This window comes from Aulonocara sp. 'chitande type north' Nkhata Bay, linkage group LG23, assembly GCF_057382095.1.
Source record: "Aulonocara sp. 'chitande type north' Nkhata Bay isolate Kocher_YH1m ecotype deep benthic linkage group LG23, A_spYH_male_GT1.1, whole genome shotgun sequence".
Classification (NCBI taxonomy): Eukaryota; Metazoa; Chordata; class Actinopteri; order Cichliformes; family Cichlidae; genus Aulonocara; species Aulonocara sp. 'chitande type north' Nkhata Bay.
This window is the reverse complement of record NC_141365.1, coordinates 14,939,292-14,955,057: the sequence shown is the minus strand read 5'-3', so window position 1 is coordinate 14,955,057 and position 15,766 is coordinate 14,939,292. Positions and strand designations below refer to the sequence as shown.

Here is a 15,766-nt window from a genome sequence, read left to right as displayed (position 1 = left end):
TCTAGGTGCAGCCAAGTGGTAGAAGGCTTTCACTTATGTGGTCTCAGAATCTCATCTCTGCTTTTCGCGGATGCTGTGGTTCTGTTGGCTTCATCGGTGATTGCCTCCAGCTCGCCATGGACCAGTTCGCAGCCGAGTGTGAAGTGGTGGGAATGAGAATCAGCACCTCCAGATCTGAGGCCATGGTCCTCAGCTGGAAAAGGGTGGCGTGCCCACTCCGGGTCAGAGACGAGTTCTTGCCCCAAGTGGAACAGTATAAGTATCTCGGGGGCCGGCCCCTGCGATAAGCGGAAGAAGATGGATGGTTATTATGTCCATTTGTAACATTATATATGTTGCAAAGCCATTATCGTGGCTTTACTGCACTGCTGCCTTTGGTTTCATACGTCACCTCATTGCATAGACTTTGAGGTTTCTGTTTAACTAACATCTTTCTGTGTGCACAAAAATATACAAACAACTTGTCTTGTGTGACATTTTGCATGCTCCTGGGGTCCCCTGTTAGTGTGGGGCCTTAAGCAGCTGCTAAGTCTGCTTATGCCTCAGGCTGGCTCCCTATAGAAGTCTATGAGGGGGAAAAAACAGCTCTTGGTTTCCTTGATGTGACCTCCGTAAACACTTTCCTGTTAAGTTTTTGTTTTAAAATCTCCAGTGTCATGTCCTATTTTAAGAAAATAATGTCCATTTCTTAATAATAGTTTGGTCCCATTAGCATCAAAAACATAAAGTATGGCGTAGCTTGTTATTAACAAATCACCTTTGATAAATGCATGAGTTATAGTGTCCCATCACTTTCTCAGTCAGATCTCATCACATCTTATTTCAAAGACTGCAAACCCACATAACAAGACTTTGATAACCAATGTTTGAAGTGAAAGTGGGCACGTCTATCCATTATATACATTTTGTGGTCGTGCCTATTGCAGACTTTACTCTCATGGCTCCGGGTGTAGATTTCATCAAAATGACTTCAGACTGGTATGCGCTGATACCTGATGCCTTCCAAGTACAATCAGTCGATATTGAGCAGTAGTAAAAAAAAAAAAGTAACAAGGTAACAGTGAAGTTTTTGAGTTTTTGTCCATCCATCCATTTTCTTCCACAGTCGCGAATGCATTATCAAATACCAATGCACTCAAATCTGCCAGGTTCAGTATTTATCTAAAAAGGATTAAATTACAGTAATCCCACCCACCACAGCAGATTTATGATCATCTTTTTTAGGGTCTTCCAGCTTCTTGTTTTGGTTTCCTGGGCCATGATGCTTTGCTTCACTCTCCTCAGTTTTTTTAGCTGTCGAAAACTGCGATGTAGAAGCTGCTAGAGCATTTTAAAAAACAGAAGCTTGTGAACTGTGTGTGTGTGTTTTCTTATCTTTTTTTTTTTTCCGATAGGTTTTCGACATGTGATTCAGCTCACAGCCTCAGAAGAGTTTTTGCTAGAAAGCATGTCATCCTTTATCCTCCCCCAAAAATCTCTGAACCTTGCCATATTATGTTAGAATTCAGCTCTCTCAGTGGTCCTCTTTGGATGGTTTTGTTTGATAGTTTCCTTGGTAGATATGAAAGATTAATGCAGCAGAAGCACCTGCAGCAGTTCCTCAATGACAGCTGTAAAAGTGCAGCGGAACAGCTGTGAGAAGACAGCCCGGCTGCCATGCCCCCATAAAACAAACTGTTAAACACGGTGTCACCGCTTTGTGAGTCATCCTGTAACTGCCCCGGCTATCAGAATTGATTTTTCTTCCATGAGCTCCAATAGTGTTTTTTGTGACTGCGAGTGCACCTTCAGTGCGATTCCTCACTGTTTTGGTTGTCTTTGTGTGTTCATTTATACATGTTTTCTTCCACTTTGTGTGTACATTCTTATTCCAGAACACAGAAAAGGAGGTACAGAAGGGCCTACTATAACAAATTATCTTCGTTATGGTAGAGAAAGGCCTGAAGTAGGAATTGCAATTGGTCCACGTGTTTAGTCAGAAGATGTTTACAGCAAACCTTCATATACGTATGTCCTGTACTGCAGAAATTGTAATTGTGTGGTTTTCCTCTAGTTGCTTTTATTTCCTCCCACAGTCCTAAGACTGTGGTGTAGACTGTGGGTGTGATGGAAACTGCAATGGCGTGAATATGTTCATCTACCTGTTATCGACTGATGGTCTGTCCAAAATAAACCCCCTCACTTTCTCAAGCTGAAAGGGGAATTCCCCTGATCGTACAAAACAAAGTGCAGTTACAGGTGTGAAAGAGTTGCACAAGCACTTCTTGAGGGCAAAGAGGGAATTGCACAAAGTGCATCATCAGGGTGACAGCCATAACTTAAAAATAAAAGGTGGGAAGAAGCTTGAATGTCTAGCAAAATGGCCTGTGGTTAAGTTACACATCCTAGGTTTGAACAAAAATAAAAATAGCCGCCGTGTGGTTCTGCTGAACTGTTCGTGACCATTTATTGAAAAATATGCCCATCATGACAAAAAAACGATAGTTTGACATTATTTTTTGTGACATATCTGCTGTTCCAACGGTTGGTGCTCATATTAAACATAACCAGAGTATCACACATTTTCTTATATTGAGTAATCCCTGCCTTTCCTTTCTCTTCTTGGACCCCTATGATGCCACGGAGTGGGATTTATAGCTTACTAGAAGCCCCACCCACCTGTCATTTAAACTTTATTTGTGAGGGACAGCCAATCGTAAGAAAGCTGGCTTAAGTTATGTGGAGTTGGTCTTAAAGGAGTAGGAGCTAAACAAATCAGTGGAAAATGCTCCTGGAGAGAGGACCTGAAAGCAAAGTGCAAAGCAGAATAAACTGATCACAAAAAACAAGTGAAACAAGAGAGGGTGGGGCATCGTAAAGGAGGGAAATCAGACACGGGTATAAATAAAATACCCATCACACAGCAACCATCATTTCATCACTCTACCAGTGTCACATCATGTAATCAGGACTACAGGGAATACTTCTGGATGTATTCAGGATGATCATATGTAATAACCATATTTTTGATACTGAATTTGATTATTACAGCCCACACGGGTTAGAAGAGAATGACTTTATTGTCAATATGAGTGGACAAGTTGCCTTTGGTTCACCAAGTCACAGATCAGTTCATAATAAATATACAGTCATCCACATACCTTAATAAAGCTTCAGTAAAATTAAAGTAAAATACATCACGGCAACTACTAATTGCATTTGGCACAAATAATTCCTCATACACAGTATTAAGCTGTACAGCACTAAACAAGAGGCGCAGCACAGTTAAAACATGATTGTGATCACACTGTGGTGAACACAGGGTCAGCAGCAGGGAACCGCACCCCTATCTGACACACTGATCTTCCACATTCGTGTCTTCTAACAGTTTAGGCAGACCTCTGGTTTAAGCGTCTTTAGTCTTGTGTGGCTCATAGCTGATAACTTTTACTCTGTACTGCGTCTGTAGAGATGAGGCGTTGGGAAAGACTGGCCTAAACACTTCCTGTCACTGAAAATCATAATCACTATGCACGCATGTCATAGTTGACGCACTTTAATTCTAATCAGATCAGTTGTTAGATGTGGAAACCTTTTCATCTCTCTGTATTTTTTGTATATTTTGTGTCTCGTTGTATGTCACCATTTCAAGCCTTCACATAACGGGCTCTGCTGGAGTTCCTTGCCACTTTTCGTGGTCCTTTTTCAGCACTGAGTGTTTATTAGACAGGTTTAAATGTAAGCTGCCACTGCAGTAGATGGCTTGTTTGCTTCCACCCTCAACCTCATCTGTGAAAAAGCCAGTCTTCTGTTATTTACACAAAGGAGAAGCTTTGGACTGCTGAAGTACATTTCTGAAACAAACTGCTCTCTAGAGTAGACCTTGAATGGATAAAATAATGGCACTTTAAGCCATATGAAGAGAGTGTGTGTTTTTCAAATAGTTTATTTGTTCATGTTTTAAAAGAAGGGGGGGAAAAAATCATTTGACAGATGAAATGCTGAAATGTACGCATACGTGTGACACGCCCGCGTGCAGCCTTTTTGAGCTTAAAAAACCCCTGCCAGGGTGCCTCCGGGGTAAACTGCATCACAAGTCACTGAACCATATTGATCATAGTCAATTAATATGTAGCGCACAAAAGATTGCGAGAAGACCTGCTGAGGAAGACTGCTGCTATGAAACGGCGCACTCCCATCCAGACAGTCTCTAAAGCATCCAGGAAGTGGCTTCGCTTTGCAGCCCTGAAACCTTAAAATCGCACGCCGCTCCAGAGCACTGTTATTAAACTATTTTTAAAAAGAGGTCACATTTTTTTAAACACAATCAGAGATTTTTATTCGAGGGCAGTCCTGAATTATTATTTCAGTGCAGTCGTGATTTTCTGTTTAAAATGAAGGCTGCTGCAATTTATAAGCCTAGCTGATCGCACGCGTAATCTATGAATCACAGGAATGATTATATGCTGAAGTCATCAGTGAAGTGGCTTCTGTGTTGTGCGCTCGGAACGGCACAGAAGTCACTTGTTTTGCAGAAATTTTATTTAAAATAACAGATGTGAGTGGGTTTAATGTGCACTTTAGGGCCCAGTATCCATAAAGCGACGCCCCGCTGCGCATTATTTGCCATCGCCAAAGAATGCAACCACACACTGACACAGAAATTTTCCTTTCAGGATGTCACATATTGAGTCTTACTCACACATCCTAAGATCATTTCTTCTCTTTCCCTCCTTTTCCCTTTCAATTCATCTTTTATTTTGTTAGCCATTTGAGCATTGGGAAATGAAAGCATTTGCATTGAAAGGACAGGTGGGTGTGAGACACCAGCGAGCGTCTGAATTGTAGCATTAAGAACATGAGAGAAGGGAGGGGGGGGGGGAATCAAAAGTAAGAACCATTCAGACGGCAGGAGGAGCAGGGATTTGAGCAGATATTAAAAGATGATTGTGCGTGGGCTTTTACTGCTGTGCTCCGGAGAAAGAATGTAAACCCTGTATCAGTCAGAGTGAGGATAATAAACAGTAAAAACATCAGAACACAGCACAACAAACACAAACAAAAAGAAGGATGGGGAAAAGCACGCCGTATAAATAGTTCAAATATTTCAAGTGATTTCAGAATGCGATGGTGAAATACTGGAGGTTTGTGTCCTCAGCTGCTGCAAGTTCCTCCACTCTGTGGTGGTCTTCCCTTCACTGGAACTGTGTTACCGACATGCATGTTAAACAAAAGCATCGGTTAGAGGTGAGACTTGGTGCCATTTTGGAACATTTTGATAAGTTCGACTCTCATGCACCAAAAACAAAGACAACAGAAGCAACATGAAATTAAGTAATAAGTAGTCAAGTGTTGTTTCTTTGTGTGTGCGTGCGTGACTGTGGATCATTGTTCTGTCATTCCCAAACACTCATCTGATCTCATTTTTGACAGCTACATCAACGCTAAAAAAAAATCATTGATGGTTACATCAGGGTTACAGCATTTTTCAATACTTTTTCCTCCTCCAAAGTCTTTTTGTTTTTAAAGTACTTTGTTGTTTTCACCGCTCTTTGTCTCTCATATCACTCTTTTGATTTGTTGATCTCGTGCCGACATCGCAAGCAAGTGCGCAAGTAAAGAAAGCGAAGGCTCAGAGTCAGAGTTCAAAGTGATTTCCTTTCGACTTTAACGCTTGTTGTTGCTTTATTAAATCGGACACTTTGCTGCATGTCAGAACACGCTGTTTATTGCCTTGTTTTTCGTTTTACAGCGTAATTCTGCCAGACGCTTTCAAGCAGACTCCGTCGTCGGGGAGAAAAAAGTAGACGTGAGCTGTGTACGCTTATAATTGGTGTAACTTGTGCTGCATGTGGATACAGTGGCCTCAGTCACTTCTTTTATAAAGCAGAAACGGTGACACATAGAAGGTGTTTAATGCAGCAGGTCGGGTCTCACTGAAACTGTCAAACTCACATTGAACTTGAGCAATTTAAAGAATGTGAGTAAAAGCACAGTTCGTACTGCTGTCATGTAAAGCTGGGGGTAAATATTCAGATTTTTAGTCGTGCTTGCAGGGCTAGGGATGGATGTTTGGAGACAGAGACAAAAGCAAATGGTAAATGGATTTGGTTTTTATATGGTGCTTTCTACTCATGCCCATTCACACGCATTCATACAAGCACTTTTTTCATTGCTAACGTTCATACATGGTTAGTGCACCCATCCTGTTGCCAAATGTCAGCCAAAGGTGAAAGGGCAGTCTAAGGGCAGGGTTTCTGTTTCATGTTATAAGTAGGGATGTCCCTGGTGACTAAAATCCCGTCCACACGTAAACGCAGAAATGAAGGAAAACGCTGCTAGGAACATGCCAAAGCAACAGGTGGCGATATATTCCTAACCTGTTGAAATGTTGGCCAATCAGAAGTCTAGAAGCCTCGGTGGGAAATAGTAAACAAAGCTGGGGCATAGAAGCAGAGCCGAGTTGTATGTAATACGTAAGCATTTAAACACTGCAGAGAGTACAATTAACAGTATTGTAGAAATTAATTTCACCGAAACAATAACGTGGCGCACAGTGTGACGTCAAAAAAGGCGCACACCTTTGACGCTGCGTTTTCTGCGTTTTCTCCGTTTTTCTCGTCCACACCTAAATACAAAAACTGAGTTTTCGAAAATATCCACCCTGGCAGGCATTTTTAGAAATCTCCGTTTTCAGTGACCGAAAACGCCGTTTACGTGTGGACGAAAGGTGCAAACGCATAGAAAAACCTGCGTTTTCAAAAATACCCGAGTACGTGTGGATGTAGCCTAATTTTCAAAAAATAACCAACTAAAAGTAGAACACTCCTGATCGCAATACATGGGTTTTAAATATTTAAGAGCATTTTGAAACTGTTATTGATGTTATCAAATTATATTTTAGTTGCTCCTGAAATGTGTGGTCGTTGCTTCATCTATAACACACGCAATGTTAGTTTGCTGACTGTGGCTGATATCAGCCGTGCTTACTTCATCCGATTAGGGTCCACATGTTGGTGGACCTTAAACCTACGGTTGGGCTTTGCTCTATTAACATCACTAGTTTACTTGACAGTCCTTCACAGTAGTTTTCTACATCAGAATGCTTCAGAACTGACCTGGTTAGCATGTCTTACTTTGGACCTTACTTGTTTCCACATCACTCGGAGAGAGTGGCGCAACGTCTGTGGGCTCCTGTGTTACAATTAGTTTTACAAAACGAGTTCAAAAAGTGAAGAAATAATCATGTAAATGTAGTAATTTATTGCTGCTTTACCAATTTAGCTGGTATCCATACACTTAGCATCATTATTTGTCATGTGAACAATATTAATGCTCCCGCTTGCCATTGCAGGCTGTAATTTGAGAAGTAAAATCTCCATTGTCTCTGTTTCCTCATCGAGTATGCATGCAGAGAAACCTGCGCTTTGTCACAGTTAACATCACACCCCACCCGTTAAATTTGTTGTCCCACTTTTAATTTCTGCATCACTATTGAGTTTGCAGCCCCTGACTTTTAATAACTCTGTGTCCCCTCCTTAGAACCATGTGGAACCCAGTGAGTGAGCAGACAGGACAGGTGACTGCCAGGATGGAGACCACTCCATCTTTGGGTAGTGCGAGCATCTCCGTCTCGCAGCAGCAGGCACCTAAGAAGTTTGCACCTGTGGTCGCCCCCAAGCCCAAGTTCAACCCTTACAAACAGGTGGGAGAGGCCACACTCTCCGAGCCGGCAGGTAAGCACACAGTCTTCAAATTGCTTCAACTAAGAAAATATCATTATCTTACAAAATAATTAAAATGTCCCACTTTGCAGCATTTATTAGTAATATGATATTTCTGTTGTTAAACTCTGCACTCTCCATGTTTAGTACTCGCCCATATTTCATCTTCTGCAGTTAGCAGTAAACCCGTCCTACCCTTACAGTGGTTACAAGTGCAACAGAGTACATTTTAAATTTTACTGTTGAGTGTCTTGGGCATTTCTTTATTCAGCATTATATTTAACAGTTACTGAGACAGAAATCTAAGTGTTAAACTGAACTGCTTGTTCAGTGAATATTCCCATGTGTACTTGATATTGATTTCCATACAGTACAATTCATAAAACATACATACGATATAATTTCATCCCTAAAAAGCTCTGACACTAAAACATATATGACGTGATGCTAAACGGCATTTTCTTTTTTATCTTTTTCTTGTTCACTAATCACTAATATAATAAAGTTTACTGAAGTATGGAGCTTACAATACTCTGGCTATGATGTGTTAAGACTGAATGGAAAGTTCAATTCAATTCAGTTTTATTTATATAGCGCCCAATCACAACAACAGTTGCCTCAAGGTGCTTTATATTGCATCTTAAAGACCCTACAATAATACAAAGAAAACAGAGAAAACCCCAACAATCATATGACCCCCTATGAGCAAGCACTTTGGTGAGAGTAGGAAGGGAAAACTCCCTTTTAATAGGAAGAAACCTCCAGCAGAACCTGAGAGGGCTCAGGGAGGGTGGGGGGCAATCTGCCACGACCAGTTGGGGTTAGGGGAGGAAGACAAAGACAAAGACACGCTGTGGAAGAAAGCCAGAGATTAATAATAGGTAATGATTACATGCAAAGAGGTCTATTAACACATAGTGAGTGAAAAAGGTGATGGAAGAAGAAACACTCAATGCATCATGGGAATTCCCCAGCAGCCTAGACCTATTGCAGCATAACTAAGGGAGGATTCGGGGTCCTAACTATATCCTTTATTAAAAAGGATGGTTTTAAGCCTAATCTCAAAAATAAAGAGGATGTCTGTCTCGTGAATCCAAACTGGAAGCTGGATCCACAGGAGAGGTGCCTTGAAGCTGAAAGCTCTGCCTCCCATTCTGCACTTAAATACTCTAGGAACCACAAGTAAGCTAGAGTAAGCCCACAAGTAAGCTTACAGTTTCAGGGTGAAATGCTCTAATGGGGAGATACGGTACTATACGATTGTTAAAACAAGATGGTGCCTATTCAAGACCTAGAAGTAATACACACATGAACTAGTTTGTCAGCATCACACTGAGACAGGATTTTTCAAATTTTTGAAATATTGCACAAATGAAAGAAAGCAGTTCTACATATACTAAACTACACGTATAACTCCAGGTTTTCTCACAGTATTACTAGAGGCCAAGGTAATGCCATCCAGAATAAGAATCTGGTTAGATACCATGTTTCTAAGAATAAAATCTAATAGATAAAGTTGGGTGTCATCTGCAGCATCTGCGGCACTAAGATTTAGTAAGGCAGATACGTTTTCATTTATTATGTAAGTGCTAAATTACACACATGAGTTTGTTCACAGGTGTGTAAAATACCAAACACTTCTTTAGCCATTGTCAAGATGAAAGCCAACGTGATCTACAGTCACTGCAGCACAGTTGATGAGAGTGCGGCTGTGAAAAAACGTTTGCACATTATTTGGGTGACCTGTAAAGGATGCAGCTTAGCCCGAGGAAGTAACCTGTGAAGAGTGACACAGAAAAGCAAAAAGTTTCCATAAGGCATCTGCTCACATTAGAAAAACATATTTTTAAAAGATGGCAGCTTCACCTCGTTTCATCTGCGCCGGCTTTACCTGTAAAACTGGAAAGTTGGACATGTTTGACTTTATAACTGCTGCACTTTTATACTGGTCCAGTTTAGGTTAAGAAATTATACCTGATCGTTAAATCATTCATTAACTGGAGGCCAAGCTTATGCAATCCAGAGTGAGAATCTGGTTAGACACCATTTTTCTAAGATTCGTAGAGCCGAGTACAATAATCTCAGTTTTATCTGAAGCAGAAAATTGGTGTCACGGGTTGCCGGGCAAGCCGTCTGGTGTGGACCCAAAATGCAGGCACTGGCTTGATGCGAGTGAGCGTTTTATTTACAACCAGCGATATACAAACAAAAGCGAGAGTGGTAAGGACAGCACTAAGAAATGACCTGAACTGGGGGAAAATTAAAGAACAAATCTGGAACACGCCACATACAGGAAGCAACGTGGGATGAGGGCAGAGAGACGCGGAGAAACGCCAACTAACGCATACGAGCCGACAAAGAGCACAGACCGACACCCACTATATATACACACACACGCAATGACACACAGGAGGGAAGCACAGCTGATCCTAATGGACGTGATGACAGGAAGACACAAGGTGAACACAGTGTGAACAGACATAGACCATCAAAGTAAAACAGGAAGTACACTGTTTTATAAACACACACTGAAAGACACGAACACAACACCGGGATACAACAAGACACAAGAACCAAAAAACCCTAAGGACTGATACCCAATCAGAAGAAGCTAGAAAATAATAACAATAAAGTCAAAACGCTGGGTCAGCGACCCCAGGACCATGACATTTAGAGGTCATCCAGATCTTGATATCTTTAAGACATTCGTGCAGTTTAACTAATTGGTGCGTGTTATCTGGCTTCATGAATAGATAAAGTTGGGTGTCTTCTGCATAGCAGTGAAGATGTATGCTGTGGCTTCTGATGATACTGCCTAAGGGAGGTGTGTATAATGGAAACAGAATGGGTCCTAGCACTGAACCCTGTGGAACTCCATAATTAACCTTAGTGTGTGAAGACAATTCTCCATTTACATAAATAAATTGGAGCCTATTAGATGGTTATGATTCAAACAGCTGCAGCACAGTACCTGTAATAGTTACAGCAGGCTCTAATCGCTGTAACCATACCTCGGAGTATTAAATGGACTCACAAAACGATTCATCTCTGTACTTGCCCTGCTCGACCTCAGTGCAGTGCACTGAATCTGCTGTCAGAGGCCAGAAGAAGATCATTTGTAACCTTTACATTTATAACCATTTCTGTACTGTGGTGAGTTCTGAAACCTGACTTTAAATAAATCATAACTCTGCAGATGATCTGTTAGCTGTTACAGCTACTCTTTTGACATTGGCCTATAATTAGCTAAGGCAGCTGGATCAGCTAACGGTTTAACTACTGCCAGCTTGAACGTCAGTGGTACATAACCAATGCTACAGCTGCTTGTTCAACAAATATTCCCAGGTGCACTTAAAATTGATTTCCACACAGTATAATTCATACAATGTACATACAACATGATTTTCATCCCTAAAAACCTCCTTGATGAAAGACTATGATAAAGAGCCTTTTGTTTTTATTTATTTATTTGTTAGTTGGAGATCGGTTGATCATATTTAGGATTGAAACATTAATTAATCGCAGGACTTTTGTAGGACTGGGGTATAAAAGACACATTGATGATCAATTGGAGAAAAAGAGTCTAAATAAGTAGTAAATACTAGTTAACTAGTTAATATTAAAGATAATATTAATATTAAAGAAATGATTGCAAACTGAATTTAGATCAATATTAAATAGATTATGTTTAGATTTTTAACCATTCAAACTGCTTTTATGCATTTTTACTTGCACATTCATACAGGATCTTGTTTTAAGAACTTTATATTTGACACCCAATCAGGATGAGTTATAGATTGATGCAGGAGCAGTGGATCGAGCTGCTGACCTTCTGATTACCAGAATAGCCTTGGTAAGGCTTACACTCAGGGCTTCATCAGGTGTCCCTGAACCATCCCTTAGATATGCTACTATGGGCCCGGGAACTTCCCATGATGCACTTCAGTTCCTCTCGGCTCCCTTCTTTTCATTCCCTGTGTGTTTATATGCCAGGACTCCTCTCCTGTTTAGTTTTCTATGAGCTGGTGTTATGTAAATAAAAAATGAATTGAACAGACGACCCGCTCTGGCTCCTGAGCCACAGCTGTGCACAGCTGCTGTGTTTGGCTCACAGTGTGACTAAACACCTAAAATTAGCCTCATGAAAGCGTCTCTAGAAACTTTTACAGAGGTCTTTCACATAATCAACCATCAAAGTTGTTCTGACCTTCTTGTTGCTCTTAGATTTGGAGAATTTCTAGGTAATGTTTGGGTTATTATATCATCCTGTTCTGTAGTCCTCTGTGAAATGGGCGGTTTTATTTGCTTTATTTTTGAGTTTCCCTTAAAAACTGGATAATTCACCAGTTATCGCCTGTTTACAATATTGAATTTCTGGTTATTAATTGTGGCAGAGGTGTTATTGCATGTCTAATTTACAAGCAGTGTTGGCAGTGTGGTTTGCAGTCAAGTGTGAGCGCAGGAAGCCTTGTGTTGTCTGCTTTTTTTAGGTCCCCTGGGAGCTGATGGCTTGTTTTTGTGAAAAAAAAAAAAAAAAAAGACTCTAGTGCTGCAACTTCATATGCAATACGTGTTGAAATGTAAGGTTATAATTAAGATTGTTATTAAGAATGTCATGTTATATAAAGATTATTTAAAATAAAGCTAAAATATGTGGATTCCACTTTGACGTGGAGTTGCTTATAATAATCAATTTTCTTTTTTCTAAATTCATATTCTTCAGTAGAAAAAGGAAGCAAATGGAATTAAATCTGTACAGTGTGCTGTATATTTTTACCTTTATAAAGTCATACTTTGCATTAGCACACGTTTTCTACAGCACAATAATAGGAAGACGTATGCAAATTGTTTAAAAAATCTTTTTGTTTAAATAAGAGAGCAGACGAGAACACAGGAAGCGGTTTTTTTCTTTTACTGCCAAGAAATAACACTGAAACCTGAAACATTATGACCTACTCAGAGCTACTTATAGACTTTTTAAAGGAATTGATGCTTTTATTTTGCATATGCTCCTATTGTAAAGACGGAGCTGCAAACACAAACAATAATATTCTCTGTCCTCACTTTCCCTTCCAGTTATGTGTTGTAACGTGAAAATTATCTAAACCTCTGCCCTCAAACCCCCCCGAGAGCCCTAGATTTCCAAAACAGGGGAAACGGTTATGAAATTCACCAGGACGAGAGCACACTGTCAGGCTGAAAACACTGCTGTCTGTAGGGGTTTGTGGTTTGACTTACAGACCGTCTTGTACTCCAGATGTTGGTGGTGTAAAAATTGTTCTTAGATGGCTTCTTTTTGAGCTCTGCCCACCATTTGAGAAAAATAAATAAAACAACAATTGAAGCTTTAAAGCAGCTTTTAAGCTTTCAAAATCAAAACTCTTTATATGCTTCACACAAGGTGACACGAAGCCCTTTTCGTAGAAAAAAATTAAGGTAAGAGGAAAAAAGCTGAAGGTGTCATGAAAAGACACATTGAGTACATTCCCTGTACTAATATACAGTTTCACCTTTTATTTTGTCCCTATAATTGTGTTATAAACAAAGAACAGAGAGAGCTTGTTTACTTGATCATCAAGTTTTTTGAAGTCTGAGAACAATTCTTGTAATTCTTATGAATTCTTATTGTGATAATGGGCAATTCTATAACATTGTTTTAATGTACTTGCACTTAAAATTTATATCTGTGTCCTTGACTTGACATCTTTAACCGCAGAAGCTGCATTTATTGTTGTTATTTCCCCACTGTATGAGCTAGAGTATTGAATGGAAAAGACCCCAGGATGGAGCCTTGAGGAACACCACACTGCTCTTTTACACACGCAACACCAAGCTTCATCACTTCATTTCACACATCAGTGATTCTGTTGCACAAAGCAGACCTTGTTCATCTTTAAACTTTGAAAGCCAACATGACCTACAAAGCTGAAAAAAATGTTTGCACACCATTTGGGTGGCCTGTAAAAGATGTAGCTTAGTAGAAGTAAACTGAAGAGTGACACAGAAAAGCGAAAAGTTTCCATAAGATATCCGCTCGCATCGGAAAAACATATTTTTAAAAGATGGCAGCTTCACCTCGTTTTACCTGTAAAACTGGAAAGTTGGACATGTTTGACTTTATAACTGCTGCACTTTTATACTGGTCCAGTTTAGGTTAAGACATTATACCTGATCGTTAAATCATTCATTAACTAGAGGCAAGGGTCAACTTTACTGCTGTTGGATTATACGGCACCCATCTTCAAACTCCTGCCCTCAGTTTGATTTCAACTATTACACAAGCTTCATCACTTCATTTCACACATTAGTGATTCTGTTGCACTGACAGCATCTTTCCAGAGACATATAAACGCCCGCCAAAGTAATCAAACCATTGCTGGTACATTATATTTTCCCAGGAACGCATTTTGCCATGATGACAGAGACAGACTCACATGGTGAAAATAGCAGTTGTGACAGATTTGGTGAGGTTAAGCTGATATTTGTGAGATTAAATTTGGTGATATGTTAATTTTTTTCTGTGCAGCCAGACTGCTGCTGGTAAGTCACAGATATAGAAATTTGATAAGATTAAATATAAAGAAAGAAGACTCATGTTGAGGTTAGGTGAAGTGTAACTGAGAAAGACTGGGTCTGAGACATCATCTAGGTTTGCTGTGCGTTGCTTTTAGAGCTGGTTGTGCAGCTCTTTGGCTTTGTAATCATCAAATCCACTTTCTCAGATCCCAGAGAGTCATAACTGGACAAAGTTTTGTCGTCCTTGCTGGCATCTTTTCGTTGTCGTCATTATCAGCAGAGTTGGTTGTGCAGTGTGTTTGGTTGGGGTGAAGGAAGATGATGTGGAAATGTGTGAATCCCAAGTAGAGTGAGTCTGGGAAGAGGAACTGGAAGCGTGACCTGTGAGCAGGTTGTTAACCATCCTGCTGAGTGTCAGGTGCTTTCTCTTATGTCTGACCAGTGGCTCTTCACACTTTTTAATATTTTTTTAATGTTGAAGCCCATCAGTAGTCATTCCCACCTGTCTTATTGATTTAAAACTGTATTTTAGTTACTGCATTAGAATTACCTGAGCAGGGATGTTCCAAAGCCTCTTTAGCCTTCTACCAGGAGGTCCAGGATTGATGTTGGTAGGGCTGAATCCATAAGTTTTGCCCATTTTGCTCATCCAGATTAATCCAGCCAGATAATCAATTAGTATTTTAGTATTTATTTATTTATTTATTGTCATTGTCAAGAACAATGAAATTGCGTTTGGGGCTTCCATACAACCCAAAAAAAAGAAGAAAATAATAAATACCCCTTAAAACCCAAGTGTACATATTTAACCCAGTGTGACTCCAATGCAATAAGACAATCCTTAGCAATAATGTTCGTAGAAATTCAGACAAAGACCTGAGAAACATGACAAAATACAACAATGCAACCCATTCAATATTATTGTACTGTGAGATATGATATCAGATATGATAGTTATCTATTTAAGAAAGAGGGGGGGGACAGGAGGGGGAAGAGAATAAAGATATGATGCACCAATGCAGACCAGTTCATTGCTATTAAGAAGTTGGATATGGTTATTGTCCGTGAGAGGGGGGCAGAGAGTTCAGGAGCCTCACAGCCTGTGGATACAGGCTGTTGGCCAGTCTGGATGTTCTGGCCTGTATAGACCTGTACCTTCTCCCTGAGGGCAGCAGATGGAAAAGGTGGCGCGCAGGGTGATGTTGGTCCCGCAGGATACTGTGCACCCTCCTCAGACAGCGAGTGGGGAAGATATTACTGATCTCTGGCAGACTTGTTCCAATAATTCTGCCAGCTTCTTTCACCACCCGCTGGAGTGCTTGCTGATCGGCCTTGGTGCAGCTGGGGAACCACACTAGAAATCCATACGTCAGAACGCTGCTGATGGCACAGTTGTAGAAGTTCAACATCAGAGATCTGGGAATGTGTGCACTCCGCAGTCTCCTCAGGTAGTAGAGGCGCTGTTGGGCCTTCCGTACAACTGAGGTGATATGGTTGCCCCAGGACAGGTCCTCGGTCACAGTTACCCCCAAGAATTTAAAACTGCT

At 40.5% G+C, this 15,766-nt stretch overlaps 1 protein-coding gene across 3 annotated transcripts in view; it reads left to right on the top strand.

Annotated features, from left to right (window-relative positions):
• lpp (LIM domain containing preferred translocation partner in lipoma) overlaps window positions 1–15,766 on the top strand; it is a 189,849-nt gene that overhangs the window by 60,613 nt on the left and 113,470 nt on the right. For all 3 annotated transcript variants that reach the window (XM_086283730.1, XM_086283728.1, XM_086283729.1), the window contains exon 4: window positions 7,522–7,715. In XM_086283730.1, coding sequence (XP_086139856.1) covers window positions 7,526–7,715 — 190 coding nt within the window. In that variant the 5' untranslated portion in view covers window positions 7,522–7,525. The remainder of the gene's footprint in view (window positions 1–7,521; window positions 7,716–15,766) is intronic.